Genomic DNA, 19070 nt, shown 5'->3' on the forward strand with positions numbered 1-19070 from the left:
TAGGGGAAAAAAGACTCTTTTACAGTTTTATTGTGATGTACATTTTATGGAAAACCTTCAGCAGAAGTGTTTGGGGGTTCAAAATGTGAGTTTTGAACATAAAATCCACTGTATTAAAAAATTGCTGTTATTATTTAAGAGGTTAGACCTTAAAATCTGGTTATAAAGAACATTTTTCTGACTGCAGGTAAATCAGCTTCTGCTCTGAAGATCCACTGCAGTACAGAAGGAATAAGACTGCAGTGTTCCTTGAAATATTACATGGAGGAAATGAAATCAAGCTGGTATCACGAGTAAGGGAGAACCAAGTTCTGACTCCTACATGAATTTTACCTGGTATTCAGTAGCTAGTGAAAACACGTTTTGGAAACGATGCTGACATTGCAGGCAGGAGAATTACAGCTCAGATGGTCCCTTCTAACTTATTTTTCAAAAAAGGAATAAATTAAATTCCCCAGTGATAGGTTTTGCATGAGAAATGAGCCAATATATGTTTTCATACTGTCATCAGCACAGCTGGCAGTTTTGCCTGCAAATCCCCAGTCACCCCTGAATCATCCCAGGACCTTGCAAAGCAGGGAGCGTGAAACAAATCTTCAAGCCAGCAGGCGATCATCCACTCACTGAAAAGCGGAGAATGTAATGGGGCTTCTATCTATAGGTCCGTTTGGCTGAGGAAGCCGATGCTTATGTAGCAAAGCAACAGCTCAGTGACACTATTCCATTCTTTCCATATTAGTTCCTTGTCATTGTTAGGTCAAATCCCATCAATTTGGATTGCTCTTTTTAGCTGATCAAAGAGAATGTCATCTATATAATGAAGTTAATAGAGAATACAGGAGATAAGTTGAGGTTATTAATCTTCTAACCTCTCAGAATTTAGTTATTGTTAGATGAAAATGCTTAGCAAACAACTTTTTTTGACATTGCTGGTTGTTTCCCCATGATTTAATGTATGTATGACAACACTTAGCCAACTGTGGCTAATTTTAAAAAGCTAAGCAGGGCAAACCTGATTGGAACTTGGATAGGAGACCATCCCAAAATATAAATATTATGGTTCCAGGCTAAACCAGGAAGTCAAGAAAACATTCTGGAAGAAGGTGGTGGTAAACCACTTCTGTAATGTTGCCAGAACACTTCCCCCCATGTGTATACCATGAAGTCATCAGGCGTCAAGTGTGACACAAAGGGGACTTTATATTTTGACATACTTCCTCATCAAACTTTTTTGAGGTAGCTAATAAATAAAAATATGCTACGGTGGAAGCTATCAATTGTCTTCAAACTCAGTGTACAAGGGGTTAATTTGTTACCAGGCCCTGGTGTCTGCATAATGGGGGATTTGCCTGCCCACTGGATTAAAAAAATTAATAACAGAACAGAGTGGCTCCCATATTCTGTGTGGAAAGTGTGGTTGCCATGTATGCACAAATGCAGATGTATATATACAGAACATAGTGGCCACAATTCCCTACCTGGAATTAGTATTCAGGACACCTATGCTACCAGGGCTCTTCACTGGGAATGTGAGCAGTTCTTTTCCCCCTTCAATCCCACACACTGCTAGGGAGCTATTTAGTCCTAAACATTAAGTATGCAAAGCAATGCAAAGGTCATCATACCAAAGTAATTGGTTAAAAAAAAGCAATAAATTAAGTAAAATATCTTATGACCCCTATAGGCTTTTTTTATCTTGAGAACTTCAGATGAAATGTCAGGTTTTCTTTGAGTTATTCACGTCTGCCCCATGTGCTTGAAGAAATGCCTCTGGTTCTTCAGATAGGTACCTAATAGCGAGCGTCTGACTTCTGAATGTGGCTGCAGTTCTGTGTAGTTCAGAATTATCTGCTGCAGCTGTCAGTTGTTCTGTGGAGCTTCAAACAAGGGCTTTCCCAGCCCTATCTGCAGATATTGGGGACTGCACTTGGGATATACTTCAACCCACAGCTGAAAGTCTCTCTCTGCTCAGTTGCCTCCCTGCTTCTGATTCATAAAACTTTGATTAACCAATCATACAGCTACATGCTTTTGCTTGCTCTCCTTTTGAGCACCTCTTTCATCTCCCCTATTTCCCCTCAGAATATTCAGATATCCTTTGTTGTCTTCTCTCTCTCTCTCTGAAAATGCAAGACACATCCTGAAACCACTATAAATGATAAACAGCAGAAGTAATAGAAATCTCCCTAGGAGATAGATGCTTTTCCTTAAAGAGCAAAATAAAAACAAAATGAAATTCTTTTAAGCTTCGTGTAGATTATTACATTGGAATATGAATAGAACAAAAATAAGTATAAAATAAATTTGAAATGAAAGAGAAGAAAGTCACAGGATTTAAAAGAAAGACCAAGTGGGGATGTCATCCTCTGAAAAAGAATCTTGCTGAAGTTTTGAAACCATCTCAGAATTTTCTTCCTTCTATAGGTACAGAGGATAATGTTTCAAATATTTTTTGGTCAAAGACAGTGCTTCTGATTGAAGTCTGCAAATTCCCAATATTTTTCAAGATTGTATTGAAACTGCAGTCTGGAAGAGAATTCAGCTCTTTTATTATTAGGTTTCTTGATATTCAAATATATCACAAACCCCCAATAATGAAAGTGTACAGTACTTTCCTTGGACTGCAACTTCAGTACAATCTTGCAAAGAATTTACATTTACAACTTTGACTATAATTTCTATGTGTGCTGGCTTAGGATATACCTGAGGATTTGGGCATATCTGGTGAAATTTATCAATATTTCCCTTTTGAACACCCTCCCCTCCCCAGTAACATTTTTCGGACTATGCACTTTTAGAAGTCACATGGCATCAAAACCTTTACTTAAGACTTTCTGGCTGCTTTAAACTAGCTGTAAGACACTCAGGAACATCCCTCTTTGGTTTTGTAATGTTCAAGTATATTAAAATGAGGTGTGTTTGAATGTGGTCTCTTTGTTTAACTAGGGAAGCTAAGGTTTCTTCAAGTGAAAAGATGAGGATTGGTGGTAGTGATGAAGTTGCCTGGATACAGTTATGTGAGCCTACAGAAAAAGATAAAGGGAAATATACCTTTGAGCTGTTTGATGGCAAGGAAGCTCACAGGCGGACAACTGATCTATCTGGGCAAGGTAGGAACCTCTACCACCGATTCAACATTTTATCCCTGTCAAATATATTTTGGAAACTGCCCTAGTTCTCTTTTGTTTATTCATAAGCACTAATTTGTGCTGGGCATGTTCAAGGAACATGCATCATCTTTATTCATTCCACGTCTCTTCTCATCAAGACAGACTTTGATCCCTGTTTTCAGATTTTATTTGACGTTTCTATACCACACTGTAAGTTGTGGGGAAAAAAAGCAAAGCAAAGCAAGTATGTCTGATAGTATTTTTACCAACTCAAAAAGTCAACTTCATAATGTTGAAATGTTTCCTTGCAGCCTTCAATGATGCCTATGCAGAGTTCCAACAGCTCAAGTAAGATTTTAAATTTTTGCATTCCACATAAACTTTGCAGTTAGCTTATTTTGGTTACCAGTGTCATTTTACTGGGATATTAATTTTTTCCACTTTTTTTCCCTTCCCACTTTAGGGCGGCGGCTTTTGCTGAGAAGAGTAAGTATTTAAAAATAAGCAAACAAACAAAGGAATGTTCAGTATGAATACATAAGAACAGGAGATTGCATTCTAGTAAAAACAAGTACAGTATTTTTGATTGTTTATGAAAAAGATGAAGTGTTACACAAAGAATGCTTCTCATCAAACATTTTTGAATGACTGTAGTTGAAATAAGAGGTGTGTATAGATAACCAGATTTGCTTATTTGGTTCAGTGAGTTGGCAAACAATTTGACCCATCTTAGATTAACCAGGAACACCTCCTTCTCCATTCAACTAAGGAACATGGATACAAATCCTGATTCAGAAATCTGTCCCCCCCACCTTTCATATAGTTAATAATTGGATATTATTGAATGGATGAATGAATTCTTTATTATTGCCAAAGGCCATCAGATAGTCTAGAACTAGAACATCCAAACAATAACACATATATAATAAAACTGACAGGGACATAGAAGCAATAGACTATATATTGCAACTGGAGAGAGTGATGGATTATCAGTTTTGCTGGTGTCCTGTCAGCAGAAGATAATGAGGGGACACCAGCAAAACTGATAGGCAATCTCTTTCTACAGTTCCAGTTGTCATATATAATCTCCTATTGCTTTTATGTTACTGTCTCTCATATTATTGTATTATGGTTTAGATGTTTATTCCAGTAGGCTATTTTAACTGCTAGCCATTGGCTATAATAAAGAATTCATTCATTGGATAATTGGACATCAACAAATAACTAGAACTTTTTTTTCATGTTGACAGGACGGAATGAAAACTTTGAGAATAGAAATAGAAATTGCTTATGAAGCATAAGAAATGTCATATACTAAGCACAGAAGTTTACACAGTGTGTTAGCCACCTTTTTGTTAAAAAAATAAATTTTGGAGGACATTTTTATTTCTTGGTCAACTGGAAATTTGTAGACAAAGTTGACCCTACTGTGGGGATCAAGCCTGACAAGTTTCATATGACTAGGTTAATGGATTTGTATGTAACAGCACCCTCTCCATTAGGGAATCCCCTCCTTTGAAATAAAAACTATCACTGTAAGGATTTGTGTGTGAGCAAATGCTTGGAAATGGCACACAGCATCAAGATTGCCCTTGCTAAGAAACTTGCAACATTTCAGAAGGATAGATGCAATAGTTTCTGTGAATGGCAGCCTTCACATTGGTCTGGATATGCTATATGTGTGGGAAGGTGCATTTTTCACTCCCTCCTCTGCCTTTCTATAGGCTTGTTGCTGATTTGACAATTTGTTTGAAAAATGTTCCAAGGGAAAGAGATGCCTTAAGGCAATAAATCTGGAAAATTATGGACATTTTCAAAAGATAGGTGTAAGGGTTATGACCTGGGTGATATTAAGGCTTTTAAATAGAAAACTATATGGGATAAGGGTGGATCACCCCACTTTCCAAATGGATATCTAAAGATGCACTCTTGCAGGCCCCACATTCTGCACCAAAAGCAGAGTGCACTGAGATAAAAGCAAAGAACACTGAAAATTAGAATATTGCTATGATATTTCTCTATATTTCACTTTACGACCTCTTCCCCTAAAGCACTATAGGTAGGCAGTCCTGGAAAACAGTTCACCATAATTTGAAGCTAGAGCTGTCAGTTGCACACTGTAATGCTCTTCTCTCTTCCTTTCTCCATTTGCCATCCTGGCATTATTCTTAAGTGGGGATAAATATATCTGTTTCTGCCCTGACAAACCGCTTGTGGCACTTCAGTGGTTTCTGTCAAGTTTATCTACACAAGCTAGGTATGTTTTGGGAACTGAATGAATACACCTCGTTGAGATCAAATTCACTCCAACCTGAAAGGGAATATGCAGGTTTGTGTTAGGGGAGCCCTACATAACTCAGTTTAATGCATATATGATGGCCGCCAGGGAACATTAAACATCTTGTTTTTGCTATCTGCCTAGAAGTGCAAAAAAACTGGGGGATGGTTATTAACCTGGCAGGTGGAAGTCTAAATGTTTGGATAATTTTGGGAAGTGTGTTAATAAGTGAGAAAGGTATTCAACCTTAATCTTCAAACTTAGTAACTATCTTGAGTTTAAGAACTGTTGGTGATACAGGCAAATTTCTATAATGTTCATTAAAGACACAAGATGACATGTGAGGTATTGATGTGGCAAGAAGTCTAGGTGATGCAGAAATACCATTATTATCATAAGTTGGGTAACAGACCTGGCATCTCAGCCCTAAGCATAATTAAGAATTTATGAAGATCTCACTGCATCAGATGTACTTCAGCATTCTATTTCCACAATGGGTGATCCGTTACGGGCATCAGTGGTAGGGAGGAGGCAAAATGTGTGCTGTATATCATGGTGCAAATTCGATCCCTTCTGTACTTGTGTCCTGATGTTGTATGTTTTGTTATTTTGATGAAATGTCCAATTTGCTGCAGACATCCATGTGACCAGTGCTTATGGGAAGCTCCCAAGAAGGAGACAGGAGTGCTAAACTCTGCTGCTCAAGTTTCCTAGCAATTGATATTGAGAGGAATAGTGCCTCTGATACTGGAGATAATAAAGAACCACGATAATCAGTAGCTGGTGGCAATCTTGTGTTAGCAAATTCTCTAGTTTAATTGTGATGAAGAACTTCATCTCTCCTGAATCTTTCCTCATTTAGCTTCATCAGATGGCTATATCAAGTTCCACTTATTCATCCTTTTTTCTAAGGATGTTGAAACTTCCCTCCTGAGCCTTAGCCCCTGGAATCTAGATAATTTTTGTTTCCCTTCTTTGTGCATTTTCTAGCTGTACAGGCTCAGAATTGTGTGCAGTATTCCAAATGTGGTTGCGTCATAGACTTCTATAAAGGCTTGATTGCAATTCTATTTTAGAATTTGCCATTTCACAGCTGCCACATTTGGGGTTTATGTTTTCACCAAGCTATATACCATCTCTCTTCAGGAAGCCTTTGCTTCCTTTTTTATTTTAATCACCCTAAATAATTCCAGATTGTCATCTCACTGCTGATGCCTAACTCTCTTTCTGCTACTATAATGTGTTGAGTATTGTCATCTAACATCACAGCCTCCAGGACTATGTCTTATTTCATCACTGTGTTCTGGGCATCTTCTAATGCCGTCTGTTGCCATTTTGATGAACCATCATGATGACCTTCTGGTCATTTCATTTCTAGTCATGACTAAAGCCAGTCATTTCATATTTCCTGTGGCAACCATTTCACCTGAATGAGTCAACCAAAGAATCCCACTATTATCGGTACAGAAAGCCTGCCAAACAGATAGATATAAACTAGGCAACCTGCTATGGTAAAAATGTTCAGGAATGCCTGCTTTGTCCTTGCATGGAGATTCTATTTTCAAAGATGGGTGGCAAAGAGAACCATGGCCAGCTCTCTTGAGGGTTGCTTAGGGTTTAAAGTACTGCTAGAGTAGGACCTGATCTGGAGTGAGGTTTGGAGGGTAGCGAAGGCTGCTGGTGTTCCTCTGGGTGCTATTCTAGTGGGTGCTGTAGGTCACATAAAGCATGGAGTAAGAGGAGCTGGGCTCCTGCTTGAGGAGGACTGGGTGCTATTTAATATCGGTTTGCCATTGTTGCATCTTTTCTCTGAAGTAGCTAAAGCACTTGGACAAATTATTGCATAGTAACTTTATTTCTGTATATTCACAGATCGTGGTAAAGTAATTGGTGGTTTGCCGGATGTTGTGACCATAATGGAAGACAAGGTATGGATAAAACACCTTGGTTGGTTTTGTTATTTTTGTGTATGGAGAAAAGGGTCTCCTAAGAGAACATTTTAGGAATATGAACCTATTGGATTTTGAAGAAGCCAGATAGAATGAGTGTAGATGCTTTTGTCTGGTATTGAAGAAGACTCCTGAGAATACCATGGATAGCCCAGAAAACAAACAAATGAATCATCAAACAAATCAACCCAGAGTTCTCTCTTGAGGCACAGATGACCAGGCTGAAATCATCATACTCCGGACAAATTATGTGAAGACCCAGCTCTGAAGAAGTCTATAATGCTGAGAAAGGTGGAAGGAAAGAGAAGAAAATGACAACCAATAGCAAGGTGGATGAACTCAGTTACAGTAGCAATGGGTGCTCCATTGGAAGACCCAAAGAACCAGGATGGGGACAGACTGTCTTGGAGAAAATCCATCCATGTGGTCATTCAGAACTGACATCAACTCAATGGCACATAATGAATGAATGAATGAATGAATGAATGAATCAATCAATCAATCAATCAATCAATCAATCAATCAATCAAAAAAAAAATCCCATACCCACCTATTCATTTAGTAAGATTTACTCATGGAATAAATATGCATAGGACTGCAATTTTAGGAAATGCTTTCTTTTTACCACACGTCTCTAAAATGCAGAATCTCTGGCCTGACTATGTACAACATTCTGTTATCAACAAAGTTCATATACAGTCTAGGTCTAGATAAGAAATTCCTGCACTACACTTTTGTGGCACTACAGTGACACCAGTGCTAACACTGCCATGCTGCCACTATCCTAGTGTTTGCATCTTCTTATTAGAGCAGATCTAAATTGGTCTTTGTTTTTTAAGATTAAGATGGAGTGTTTAGTTTTGAATGTGATATATACCTGGAACACATTGGTGATAATCAGAAAGCATCCCCTCGTTTGATTGTTAAGGAGGATCTTGAAAGTCATGAAAATATTCTGGAGGAAAAGGAAAAAATTCTGGATTTTTTTTTTAAATCAAGGGTTTTATGAATATTAGTAGACAACATGTTTTTAAAAATACTTTAATGCATGTTAGCATGTAACTACACACTTAAAAGAAAGACTTCGAAAACTGCAGCTTTTAAAGCTAAGGACATTGTTATGGTTGGTTGCACAGCCAGCCAGATGTTTAGGTTGGATTTGGCATTTTTATCCACTTACTGAGTCCCTCCCAAGGACCTGGGATAGGCAGATATTATTATTATTATTATTATTATTATTATTATTATTATTATTATTATTATTATTTTCTTTTAATGTGTCTAGCAGACACAATAGCTCACATAAACAGATCTAGAAAGAAAATACAGGCAATGCCTTTTCAGGTAATGAACAAGATGACAGAACAGGTGGGACAAGACACTACTACAATTGAATTTACCTATGGGATCCATACAACTAGAATTAATTAAGCTCCCCAAGGTCTTGGTTTCTGAACTGGCTTATTCAGAAATCCGAAGTGTCCTGCAAGGAAGAAGCTTCAGAAATGATGTTTAAGCCAGCTAATGGTTCAGTGGAGGTTTACTTCAGGCAGGTCTACAGTGACCTTCCATCTGACTCTCTTCACACAATGTACTCTTGAGGTGTTATTATTTCATAATAGCTGCTAACTTGGAGGTATATCTAATGCAAGTTTACCTTTGAGGAATATGCTTGATGCTTTTGGTATTGCCGCTAAGACAGGAAGAAATTGTGAAGAAGTGCACCAGTGATTTAATCAATCGCAACATGGAAACTACAAGTGCAAAAAACACATCTTCATCCAGTGCCAGGCCAGAGAGTAACTAATTTACAATGGCTTGGTCTGAAGTTAAATGAATGGAAGAAATTTTTTCCCATCCTCTCTTGGATTCTCTTATATACCTTCTGAAAAGCCTCTCTAGACTGCTGGGGGATTCCCCAATCTTCCCCTTTCTTAACAACCCCAGTAATATTTCCTGCTGTCTGGGAGGGTTCACCAATCCTCCAGAGAGGGTTTTTTTCCCTTTGTCATCCAATTAGTTTTCTTCCCTTCAGCATTCTTAGAATCAGTGTCATTGTTTTTTGAAGAACTCTATGGCATGAAAGATTTCTGATTTTAAACATTATCAAGGCCAATCCCAAGACATTTTGCAGCCTGGAGTCAAGGATAAATGGTGCCCTTTTCCATTTTAGATAGAGCATTCCACATGAATGTACCAGAGTGAAACATGAATCATAGTTTGGGACCAGTTATGAGTCAACAAGCTAGTTTAGGAGATGCAAAGAAGGCTGCAAAGCACTTAGAGCTCTGTTCTCTTGCCACTTTACTGTTATCCCTCGGTGTCGGTCACCTGAGATGGTTGCCTTGCCTTGTTTGAATATTAGGCCAATAACTAAAACCACCGTGTAATTTTTCTTTTTCTTCTTTTTCTTTTAGACCCTGAATCTGACCTGCACTGTGTTTGGTAATCCTGACCCTGAAGTGGTCTGGTTTAAGAATGACAGGGAACTTGAACTGAATGATCATTATGTAGCTAAATTGGAGCAAGGGAAGCATGCCAAGTTGGTAATTAAGGGGGTGTCATCAGAAGACTCTGGAAAATACAGCATCAGTGTCAAGAACAAATATGGAGGGGAGATAGTAGACGTCACTATCAGCGTGTACAAGCATGGTGAAGAGATGCCTGACGTTAAACCTCTCTCAGGTGATAGAGTAAGGCCAATACCTGCCAAGCCATCTGAATAATCCACTAATCATAAATGACAAGAAACAAGTTGGGGGGGGTGTTTGATGAACAAAAGGCTAGAGAGAAGCTGTGGTTTGTTTCTATAGTAGTTCTGCAGTAGAAAACTGGCAGTGTCTAGAGGACAGTTACGTTTTTTGAAGTCTGCATCTTCGTCTCAGTTTCTTATAATGCCATCGCAATCGGCAGTGACATCACTCTGAATAGGAGTGCGCTATGGCTTGCCAGTGGAGAAAGACCATAACAATGGCAGCTGTCATAAGCTTCTAATTCAATCATTATTCTATCCATGAAATGCAATTCTCTGTATTGTAACCAGAAATAGTGAACTGTTTCACTATATATCAGTAATGCGGCTTCTTAACCTGAGCCGTAACTCTCATTGCTTTTGTAAAACCCCACTGAACTCAAAATGCTGCAGAGATGTAAACAAATTCAAGACTGCAGCTGCAAATAAATCAGATGAGCTGAAAACATGACCTTCTAAGTTATCCTTTGTGGCATTGCTATTTTGTAGTGCAAGCAAATCTTTAGTAGTACTTTACAATCACCATGGACTCATTTAAACTGTAAGTTTCACAGTTGTTTGTTTTTTCCTCCTGCTTTGCGCTAATAAAAATCTCAAAAAGTCACCTTGTGCTTCTCTCTGCACCAAATTACTCTTAACTAGTTGTGTTTACTCCCTTTTGCTGTTTAATTATGGCCTGTTGCAGTTTCACAGCTGGCAGCATGCAGACAATGGACTCACAATAAAACAAGTAAATTATGGATACTCGTAGTCACTCCATTTTACTTAGCCACATTATTTTCCCTTTTTATAGTGTGGCCAGCAAGTAGTTAGAAACTAGGAACTGGTGACACCTATGCTATTTGGTAGCAGTCTAGGGTGATTATACTTGCAACCATAGGTGTCTTTGGGTGAGGTAGGCTAAAACTGATGAAATGTGTGTTGTGATGCAAACTCTGTCCATTGTGTGCTTCCATGTGATGCAAATGCAAAAGAACTGAGCTTATGTTGTGACATCACAACTCATGCTTCACCCTTTTGGCATTATCATGGTTAGGAATGGACACCTTTGCTTTCTAGCTGGGTCTTCTTCAGGAAGGCAACTCCCTTTCTATACATTTGTAGCTAAAACTAGAAAATCCACATTATTTTAGTGCGATTATCCATGGGATTTGTACCAGAGAGTTGTTAGACAAAGGCCTGAAATCGTATTCTTCCATGTGGCATAGGCTCTGAATGGATACTTTCATATGGCCGCAGCTAGCCCAAAGCATTTTATTGCCTGAAGTAAAAAATAAGATGGGGCCCCTAACATTCCACCTACATGAAGTGACCAAACTTGCAGTTTATTCTTATTTCAATACTGGTGATGGTACAGTCTCCTCTATCTTATTTGAGGGAAGGAGACAAATTTAGGAGATGCAGGGCACTTGCCTAATAGAGGGAATAGAGGCGCTTCCCACTCCCTCCTCCAAACTACCTAACATTTGCATTGCTTTCCAACTCCAACCTTCCTGTATTTTTTCATGGATCCTTCCATTTATTTTCTTTCACCAAGAGTGGCAGAGTTTAAATCGTACTGTTGCAGCTGCCATCTTGGCATTTTTAAATAATCTCCTGGAGACACCCTTGTTCACACTGCTGTTTGATTGTTGGTGCTGGGACAACCCCCCCCCCCCCCCAAAATTCAGACTTTGTATTTACCTTTCTTTCTCAAATCTGGGTTACTATTTAGGTCCGCAATACCAGCTAGAGTATCTCAGAAGCTATTGTGGATAAAGTTAACCTTTTACCTTTATTCACAGTAGTTTTTAAATTGAAACAAATAGAACATCAAGGAAGAAAGGAGGACATAATCATAAAAAGGCTAAACCAAGAATAAAAGCAACAAAAATGATGGAACTATATATTTTTTTGTTTTGAACAAAATGTATATTTTGTTTAAAACATTTTTATGCATCCATATTCTGTATTTCTACACCGAAAGTCATTTTTATAATTAGTTAAGTTTTTAATATAACTAAGAAATGGTGATAAGATTTAAATAAAATGCTTCCTAATCTTATGGCTGTTCAAAGCTAACTCAAACCTTGTTGCTTTTTGTATTAATTTTTCAATTAATTACTTTTAAACATTACTGAGCCTTAAAAATGTATTTTAATTCTCCACGGCTTTCTCATAATAAATCTGGCTGCTTTATGTGTTTTAAGAAAAATTATCAGTAACCAATAACAGGATTGCCAAATGTTGTTGACTAATTTTCCCAATTTGTTCAGAACCTTGCCAAAAAGAGTAACTAAATAGGCCTTGCCACGAAGGATGGTAATATGTATCAATGATCATACAATCTCTCCACTGCAATCTAGAAAAATTTATTTGATGCAATTTTAGAGTGCCAACTATGCATTTCCTGTATGATCAGTTCTTGAGGACTCGCTGCAATAGATTAAAAGGCACATGTGTATTGGCACACTGCATATCCCTCCTAGTTAATAAGATATGGGTCACAGTTTTTTGGATGTACTGCAAAGTAATCTCTAGATTGGAGATCCTAGTTTGCTTTGAGTTTGTTTTAAGGAATTGCAGATGCAGGTAGTTCTTGTTTAGGGACCACAATTGGGACCGGCAACTTGGTTGTTAAGTGAAGTGTCGCTAAGTGAAACCACGACTGTGCTTATGATCTTACTTCAGCTTTCCTTTGCTTTACAGACCTGCAAAGGTTGTAAATGCAAGGATTGGTCGCAAAGTTACTTTTTCGTCACTATCGTAACTGCAAACGGTCACTAAATGAGGCAGTCACTAAATGAGTATTATCTGAGTACTACATTTGCCCAATGCTCCTTTTTGCTGCACACCCTCAGTGGAAAAGATTTTAGAACCTAGAACAACACTACAGGAACAACCTGGATGTCAGATAACTGAAGAAGCATAGTTTTGTAGAAGTCCTCAGCGCAGAATGGATTCAGGCATCTTGGAAATGTATTGATCCCACAGCTCCTTGCACCAGGGTGGGTGCTGGGATAGAGTTATAGATGTTAGACCTGGAGATTAGATGCTATGGACCTCCAGAGATGAAGTCTATCACTGCCTTGGTTTGGGAGAAGGAATGGGAAAAGAGCAGCAGAGTAGACTTGTAGAGGTTTGCAAAATATATATGGGGGGTGGGAGGAAGATTTGTTGGTTTGTTGAACTCAGTTTCAAATGGAACCTGGGGATATTTGTACATGACTTGGAAAATATTACTGGATCCAGTGAATAAACTAAAAGATTGGATCAATCTATCATCTAGTATTTCTCAACCTCAGCAATATCAAGATGTGTGGACTTCAACTCCCAGGATTCCCCATGCTGGCTGGGGAATTCTGGGAGTTGAAGTGTGCACATCTTAAAGTTGCTGAGGTTGAGAAACAGTGGCCTAAAGTAATCCAGGTTCACTGATGATTTTCTTTTAGAATACACAGACACGTAAACATACATAGACACAGGCACACATACATGGGGGGTGGGGTGGGGGGAAGAAAAATAGAGACTCAGATTATTATGGTGCATTCCAGCAGCCTTTGAGAAGTATCCTTGGGCACTGAAGACAAGGTTAAACTCATATTGGCTGTGCTGTTAGCTAGCCCATTTTAGCTAACTAAGCTTCAGCCATTACCTTTCAGGTACAAGGGAAAGAATTTATGATGACATTTAATCTTTTGCTGAAGTAAAGAAATTAGTACTTGCTGGAATGCTATTTTCAAAAGGTTGAAGATTTTTGTAATAACCACTCAGATTTTTTTTGCCTTAGAATACAGGACAGCTACTTTATTTGGATTCTTTTTAGAAGGTTTGTGCAGAGAGAAGGCATACCGTAATCGTCTGGTTAGTCTGTAGTCGTGGGGCTTTGTCTTTACCTTTAGAGGTCACCAAGGGTTGCACTGGAGCTTTCTGATGTCAGCACACAGCACTGATGCCTCCAGCAGTGCACTCTGCTGTGGGACAGAGGCATAAACAGTAGTAGTAAACCTCATTGTGTCACTTTGCTTGCTTGAAAAAGCAAAGAACCGTCAGCTCTCCTGGCATGCCAGCAGATGGAGGTGCCACTCCATGTGCTTTCATTGGGTCAACATTCCATTCAACCAGAAAAGTTAGATTTTAAGGCCCGAGTATTTCTGCTGGCTTGACTCAGCTCTTCTAGCTTGCCCAAGCCCACTGCACTCATTGAAGTAGCTGGAACAATGCAGGACTTGTTCAGGATTTTGTACTGTTATTCTCTGCAAGTGCTGCTGTACTGAAACCATTGCTCCCTTCACTGGCTAGGATGGAAGGCATCTAACCAGGATGCTCAGATCCTGGGTAACTGTGGTTATCTCTGTTGGGTGTGACAAGGGTGCACGTAGAGTGGGAAGACCCTTTCTGATCTTATGGTCTTTTGAGGTTGCCGGAGGGCAGTCAGCCAGAAAGGAGCCAGCTGTAGAACATGTTACTGGGGGTGATCTGCAGGTTACAGAACTCCATTAGGATGCAGCCAAGCTGAGTTCTGAGCTGGATCTGCCAAACAGTCCAAGAAGCCAAACCTCTGATAGCACTGTTTCCATATTTAATTTAATTTAATTTAATTTAATTTAATTTAATTTAATTTAATTTAATTTAATTTAATTTAATTCAACTGCATGCCCAGAGGTTGAGTATACTTTCAGGCTCCAAATAGTGTTTGTTCTTCAGCCTCATCTTATCAAAGGCAATGAGGCCTGTTAGATGCTACATTTGCTGTCTTGCCAGCAAGTGATGTGTTGGGCAACTTTATTGTTGCACCATTCTAGGAAAGCACAGCACGAAGTGGCAGAGTTAGCTTGTCGTAAGAGGCAGATAGGTTGCCTGCCAGTTATGCTGATGAGTATTGGAGGTTGTTTCCGAAAGGCAGTGAAGCTGCCTTGTCTCTAAGCACCTGCATCTTTTATCTTGGATCAAATATCAATATTCTACAATATTATATCATAGAATCAATGTAAGCATCAGTAAGGAAGGGGAGACTGGAGATCATCCCCCTGTCCAGTGCAAAAATCTACTATTACTGCACTCTGACAGATGGCCATCCAGAATCTGTTTAAACACCTCCAGTGCAGGAGAGTCGATTGCTGAACCAGTGTTAGGGGCCACCTTTGGAAAAGAATCCAGGCCTTGGGACCTCACAGGAGCACCACATTACTCTTAAGACGGATTGACATGCCCATCTTTCTTGCAAACTGGAGGAAAAAGAGACTGCTCCTTTAAGAGTTAAGAGCAATTCCCCACCTCCTGCTGCCCCTCTCTCCCCAGATCTGCCAGGAAGCTTGGCAGAGGTACGGCTCCTTTGAAGACCAGCAAAGAGGTGCTGCGCTTACACAAGAGTGGAAGCACTTCTGGACTTCCTTGGAAGCAGCTGTAGGTAGTACATGCTCGCAGTAAGTCCTGGGCCATTTACCTCTCAAAGGCAGTTGGCAGCCCTGATTTTTACTTTATTTTTTAAGGCATGGACTTTCCTATGGCATGATTGTCATTTGGTGCAAATGGTTCCTTTCAGCCCAAAGGATGTGGAATCTTAATAAAAGCTGCCTCTGTACAAAGCCAAGAAGGAGGAAGGGTACTGCTAAGATAATTGGTTCTTGTAGGAGAGTAGTAGGAGAGCTAGTTTGGTGTAGTGATGAAGGCACCAGGCTAGAAAGTGGAAGACCATGAGTTCTAGTTCTACCTTATGCACAAAGCCAGCTGGATGACCTTGGGCCAGTCCCTCTCTCTCAGCCCTAGGGAGAAGACAGTGGCAAACCACTTCTGAAACCTTGCCAAGAAAACTGCAGGGACTTGTCCAGGCAGTCACCAGGAGTCAAAAACTGACCCAAAGGCACCCTCCCTGCTGCAAAAATGGAGAGCAGTAAGCCCTAGTTCTTAAAGAAGGCTTTGTGGGAGAAAATAAAGTGGAATATTTCCAAAACTTGTGAGTATGATGATGAGACCTCTAGGTGGCACCAAAAGAACAAAATTACAGAAGAAAGCTTAAGGAAAAACATTCCAATTCTTTTCATATCAATCGTTTTGATGCAAACGCCTCATTTGGGGAATGGGAGATTATTAAAAGCATTATACTTCTGCCAGAAAATTATAGCTTTCAGGAAATGAGTAGTTTTTTGTTTTTTGCAACGCAACCTGTTCATCTCTGGATGATGCCTTCACACTGGTGAAAATCAAAATGCTGTCTGTGAGGCATTACCCAGGTCTTGTCATACTGTACTTTTTAGTGAGGATGATCATAAAGAAGCTCACGGTGCAGCCGTTGCAACTGGTCATAGTAAACAGAAATATAAATGACTGCTTTATATATCATACTTTTAGATTTTGTTGAATCAGACTTGCAGGTCTGCAGTTTACAAATGTCAGAGGGGAGGGGGGTGTCAAGAAACTTATGTGAAACTTAAGGATTTTCAGACTGGGGAGAATTTGTGTACTTATGTATTTATTATTCAAATTTATATATTTGACTTTGGGCAGCTTACAAACAATTAAGCTAAATATAAAAACAACAAAAAGAACAACACAACGATTTTAAAACAAGAAAAAACAACAATGTAAAAACGTATAAAAAGCCATAATAAAATATATAAAACTCACAGCCGAGGTAACCTCATTCATCAAAACAATCAGTACAGTTACTGCACTGCTCTACCACACTCCTGGGTCCCCATTCCCATGGGTAAAACCATGTTTTCAGGGCCTTGTGAAAAGCCAGCAGGGTTGGGGCCAATCTGATCTCTGCGGGGATGGCATTCCAGAGGGTGGGTTCATCTGAAAAAGATTTAGATGCGCGTGGTTTCACCAAGTCAATGAAAATGACAGTTGAGTCTCAACGATACTTTTGTGCACTGGGAAACACTATTCTTAGGGACTAATTCTCTCCAGAGATAAAATGAATATTATTACTGTATTTTATGATCATCGGTCAACATGTGATTCCCATTTCATCTGAAATCTAAGAAGCCTTTCCAAGTGAATCGTAATGCATTAGCTCATTCTACATTCTTTGGAATTAGGAGACAAAAACTTCACAGTGTATTTATTGAGCATCATTCCTTTAGTAGGAAACTTGAAGAATATATATATATATATATATATATATATATATATATATATTAAAAAAAACATTTACCGTTTTAGTAACTGGAACATGTGATTGCTATCTTGCCTGACCACTCACTGTGGATGGTAAATTGATCTCTTCCAGTGTCAGAAAATAGGAAGAAAAGGAGGGGGAGAGAAAATAATGAGAATGCAGCACTGTGTATACCTGAAAACTCTTTCTGGGGATTAGAAAGTGCTCCTTAAACAGCACAGACTGTGTTACAGAGAACAGCAAACAAAAATTGCTCAAAATCCAGCACAGGAATACTGCATATGTGGGACTCCAATGGTGCAAAGTTCCTCCATCCAATGTCAGACTCCCTGTTTCTCATTCTGTCTCCCTATGTCATAGCCCTTTCTAGAGAGTACAGGTCAGAGGAAGAGATGAAACAAATTGCCTTCCATTGTGTAATCTTTAGTTCTAATCATTAGGGTTCTTTCTGACCTTGCACATGTAAGGAGATGTTTAAAAAGCATTGCCATTAAAGACTTCACTGTGAATGCCACTGTATCCACAGGACACTTTAAAATGATGGATATTGGTATTCTATGTTTCTGTAAATTTCTAACCTAGATGCATCTATATCAGAATTCTTGAGGTTGGATAGCACCAGGTTGGAGAAGGTTAATCTATACCCAAGGAAATATATTGGACAATAATTTCCTTTCCTTTCCTTTCCTTTCCTTTCCTTTCCTTTCCTTTCCTTTCCTTTCCTTTCCTTTCCTTTCCTTTCCTTTCCTTTCCTTTCCTTTCCTTTCCTTTCCCCTTTCTCCTTTTTCCTTTCCGCTAAATCTGAAAATAACACAATACGTCCAAATTATGAAATGGACTGTAATTGAATTTGCCAGCTCTTATCAAAGAAAATAAACTCTCATAATAAAGCATTCACTTATACCCATATTCATTTTCTGGTCACAAAAATATCTTATCTTTCCAAGGAACCCTCTTGATTATATGCATTGGATCATTTTCTTGCTACAACACACCAGACAAAACAATGATATGATGTACAGCTTTAATGACATGCTTTTATCGTTAGGACACAAACTCATAAATAAACCCTCTTTATCTAGACAAATGTGTTGCCCTTTCTATTCTTCCAGCATTTGTTGGCATGACTACAGAACAAATTACTTTGCACTAATTAGCATAATTATCAATTTTGGTGTGTGTCAGACATCTTGAATTTGAAAACATCTGATTGAAGCTCCTTCTTTTCATGTCAATACAAATGAAAAAGTTTCCCACCACAGAGACACAAGGGTAAACATACAGCAGTTGAGGTTCAGCGTTGCTCAGGGAAACCACCCACTATATATTTAGGGTACCTTCTTTAGAGTGGGATAGGCAACGTATGGCCAAGTACCCCTCTATTACATTCTTTATGGAGTTCCCAAATATCACACTGCTGATATTTAGCAACAAAGTGCTACAAAATAGCAATGCAGTTTCCCACTGATTTTTGGTAGAAACAAGCTTAATGCTCCAATTTCTGGAAAAGCTCCTCCTCTAAATGAAAAGGAGGGTCACTGGACCCAAAATATCAATCCTGCTTTCCCCCATGTCATCATTTTACCACTAGCTTGCCCACTGTGGCCATTGTAAAAAAAAAAAAAATAAGAGAGCCAGCTTGGTACAGGGATAAAGTCTTGAACCAAGAATGGAAGACTAAGGCTCTTGTCCACCCTTAGTCACAGAAGCTTACTGAGTGATGGGGTCATTTGTTCTCTGGACCATTGTTCTGGGGGGAAATAGGTCTTCTATTGCATAAGTGCATACCAAAAAAAAAAAAAAAATACTACTAGTAGTAAGTGCAGCCCCTAGCTGAAAAAATATTGCTGACTTAAATCTGGTCTGTGGATGAGCA

At 39.0% G+C, this 19070-nt stretch overlaps 1 protein-coding gene across 1 annotated transcript in view; it reads left to right on the plus strand.

Annotated features, from left to right (window-relative positions):
- The window catches only part of MYOM2 (myomesin 2), a 72923-nt gene extending 62860 nt beyond the window's left edge, over positions 1–10063 (plus strand). The window contains exons 31-36 of the mRNA XM_088150226.1: positions 188–293; positions 2947–3110; positions 3422–3458; positions 3574–3596; positions 7261–7316; positions 9755–10063. Of these exons, the coding sequence (XP_088006352.1) occupies positions 188–293; positions 2947–3110; positions 3422–3458; positions 3574–3596; positions 7261–7316; positions 9755–10063 (695 nt within the window). The remainder of the gene's footprint in view (positions 1–187; positions 294–2946; positions 3111–3421; positions 3459–3573; positions 3597–7260; positions 7317–9754) is intronic.
- The last annotated feature ends 9007 nt before the right edge of the window (positions 10064–19070 follow it).

Source organism: Python bivittatus, unplaced genomic scaffold (assembly GCF_059951505.1).
Source record: "Python bivittatus isolate LINGU-HERP-01145 unplaced genomic scaffold, Pbiv_v1 ctg000020_np1212, whole genome shotgun sequence".
Lineage (NCBI taxonomy): Eukaryota > Metazoa > Chordata > Lepidosauria > Squamata > Pythonidae > Python > Python bivittatus.